General features: G+C 43.1%; 1 protein-coding gene across 1 annotated transcript; it reads left to right on the forward strand.

Moving 5' to 3' along the window:
• Positions 1-451: 451 nt before the first annotated feature.
• IL22 (interleukin 22) lies at positions 452-2,609 on the forward strand. Its single transcript, XM_071424316.1, has 5 exons — positions 452-646; positions 1,422-1,487; positions 1,581-1,724; positions 1,936-2,001; positions 2,415-2,609. The coding sequence occupies exons 1-5, from the start codon at positions 452-454 to the stop codon at positions 2,526-2,528; spliced, it is 585 nt and encodes a 194-aa protein (XP_071280417.1). The 3' UTR covers positions 2,529-2,609.
• Positions 2,610-3,383: the final 774 nt, after the last annotated feature.

A 3,383-nucleotide genomic window follows, 5' to 3' on the forward strand; every position in this document is an offset into this window, starting at 1 on the left:
AAACTCCTACAATTCTCAAATATTTTTATGCAAAAATAAGTCAGGATTCCTACCCTGGTAAAAGCCCCTACTTTGCCCCACATGAATATTTGGGTTTTTTTATAGGAAACTAAACATTATGATGGCCTTGAAGTTGTATTTGTGGGTTTTGAAGTGGTTAGGTAGTTCTCAGAAGAGGATACTTACAAGTAAGAGACTTGCTGATGTCATTTTTATTTCACCACCAGTACCCCAAAAAAAAAAAAGCTGAGAAAGACGTTGGTGGCCCTATATAAGGTGCACCTCACCTCCTGCAGAACACATCAAGAATCACAGCAAAGGTAAGGCTTGCAGCCCTTGTGCTGCTCTCACTTTGACCTGCTCTCCTTGGTGCTAACGCTGCCTTGTCTCCTCTCAGCAGTGCTGAGCCCGCTCTGCAGCCGCTGGGACAGACGCTGTCAGACCCTGAGCCATGGCCTCCCTGCACACCTTGGCCAACAGCTTCCCAGCATGGATGTTCTTCTGCTGCTGTTGCTGTCTGCCTCTTCTTCTCACCAGCTCTCTGCCTCTGAAAGGGGCTCCCAGTGCCCATCATGCCTGCAGGCTCAGGAAGATCCATTTCCAGCAGCCCTACATCAGGAATCGCACCTACACCTTGGCCAAAACGGTACAGTCATTGTGTGTCCTTCGTGGTGGGATCTGAGGACCTACTCCTCTCTTGGTGCCTCTAGCCTTTGGCATTCCTCCCTCTCTCCCCTGAAAAAAACCAATGGATTTGCAGTTAAGGCAGAGGTTGGGTGTGTGGAGCAGGTCTATTGCCTGCTGGCTGTGTAGGCAGGGGAAGCTGCTGCTGCCTCTCCTCCTGCTGCTCGCCAAGGGAAAGGCAGCCCCTGGAACAGCACAGCTGCTTCTTGTCAAGCAGCTGCTGCCAAAGTGGGTAAATTGTGAAATACGACATTAAATTTCTGAGTGTGCTCAGGCCATTTGGAGCTGGGCCTGTCCATGACTCCAGTCACAGCCAAGCAGATGCTCAGGTGTCCTAGAGTGCTCTGCCAGGGCAGGTTTCCTGGCTGCTTTTGCCATGGGTGGGTGTCCCTGGGTGCACACCATCGAGCACCTCCCTGCAGCACTGTGGGCCACTGTGAGGTCGGCCACCTGCAGTATCTGGTTTAGTCACCCATAACCACGACGACTTCTGACTTTTAACTGAGGGGTACAAGTTCAGACCTCAGCTTATTTATTTTCCTGTGATACTGACCTTGAATCTCACCCAGCTGAGGGGAGAAACAGACACGATGTCCAAGCTTATCTACCTGTAACAGACTGTGGTGTCCATTCCCTCATTTCACCTGCACTTTCATTGCTGATGAAAACTTCTGGGTTTATTATTAATTTTTCTGTAAGGTTCCCAACGCCACCTGACTCTTCCTTTTTCCTCTCAGGCCAGTGCCTCAGACAAGGACACAGACAACAGATTGATTGGGCAGCAGCTCTTTGTTAATATCAGGGTAAGCCTTACATGAGGAATCTGTTCTTTGTATCCCTCTGCAGCACTTATGATCTCTTGCCTTGATTTAACATTGATTTACTTTCATACATAGGAAAACAACCGCTGCTACATGATGAAGAGGGTTGTGGAGCTCGTAGTAAAAGATGTTCTCCTCACTGAAGTCAAGAGCCAGTACCCTCATGTTGAGGAGGTGGCACAGTTCTTGGCATCCCTTACCTCAGAGCTGAGCAGCTGTGTGAGTAACACTGGGTTTCTTTCCCTCCGACTCTCATTGCTGCTCCTAAATCTCAGAATGCTACAAGCAGTGTCAAAAGGCAGTGATATGAAAGGAAACCTCAGATCAAAGATATGAAAGTCAGAGTTAATAGAAAGGTGTGAAAAAGAAAAAAATAGTACATCGCTGCATATAGCTGTCCATCTTATGTCTGATGTTTCCTTTCTTTTAGCAATCCTCAGGAAAGAGAGACCACATTGAAAATAACCTGGAACAAATGAAGAACAAAATGGAACAGGTACATCTTCCCCAGACATTAAGAAAAAGCAGTTTCAAACCACAGTCCTTTAGCTGGATTAAGGCTGACCTAATTATGAAACAAACTCGAGATTATTTAGGATGTGAAGCCTACAAGGGCATTAAATAGGAGATTATTGGTATTTCCCCTTCTAGCCCTCCCTCACTTGTCCTGTTAGCTCTCTGCACATGTTATGGGAATTTGAACCTTAAAAAATTAGGTTTTAGGAAACTTATATCCTAGTCTAGATTTGAACAAACTGGTTTATATCTTATGATATAATGACACTGGCAGAATTGTGTAAGAGAATTAGGAAAGTAAATTATTGATTCAGTTTCTGTGACAATCCTAATTTCAACTTTCAAAAAAAAAAAAACCCTATTTGTTAAGATTTGCATTCTGCTCTTTTCTAGTTGGGAGAAAATGGAAAGACTAAAGCCATTGGAGAGCTGGATTTACTGTTTGACTACATGGAAAATGCCTGTACTGATGCCCCAAAGAAGGGAGGGAACAAGAAGAAAAATTGAAAAAATTCTGGATCAGGCTTGAAGAGATGTCTCTGCAGATCTCTTGCAATAACTCAAATTAATTAGCTGCAACTATGTCCATTCCCCCAGATGCAGTATATTTTTCACTTGTGTCAAAACTAGAAAACTAAGTGGGCAGAGACAGGATGGATATTGCTGCCTTCTTTGAAAATGAAAACTCCAGGACATTTCCTCTTGATTGAAATGCAGGGCATTACTTATTTTTGAAAGCACTGTTCTGTCCTCCTCGTCCCCATAGGAATGAGGCAACCATTTCTGTCTTTTATACACTGAAATTTGACACCTATGAATCAGCTTTGTTTAAGGCAGTGATGTTTTGATGTGATGTTTTAGCCAGGATATTTTGAGCCTCCTAGTTGGAAATCTCTTTTGCATATGTTGCCCCCTTCTGACCTTTGCCTGAAAAGTTGGTATTTCAGAGTATTTCAGAAATAATTTTTGTCATTTGTATTTAATTGTAACTTATTTTAAGGTAATAATTATAAAATACTTTTATTTATATGGATTAATTGAAAAATATACAAGGAAATGTATTTATGAAGCTTTACCAGAAATTAACACTGCTGTGTGATATTTATATGCAGATGGAACATTTTATAAATGCTTTAATTTATTTTAATAAATATTTTGGTCCTCAAATATTGCCATTTGCAGAGCTTTTTGTCTTTTCTTCAAACACAAGGGAGATGACACACATTGCACCTGTGGAGCTGCTGGACCAGTGGCTGTATTCTTGTGCCCAGGGAGGATGCAAGCTCTGCCTGGGGCTATGCTTCTTCACCATAAGCCTGAAATTCTGGCTTCTCACAGGCCAGGGCTTAGTAGGCAGCCTGT

The sequence above is a fragment of the Agelaius tricolor genome, unplaced genomic scaffold (genome assembly GCF_023055355.1).
Source record: "Agelaius tricolor isolate 1412-34295 unplaced genomic scaffold, bAgeTri1.0.p SCAF_3, whole genome shotgun sequence".
Lineage (NCBI taxonomy): Eukaryota > Metazoa > Chordata > Aves > Passeriformes > Icteridae > Agelaius > Agelaius tricolor.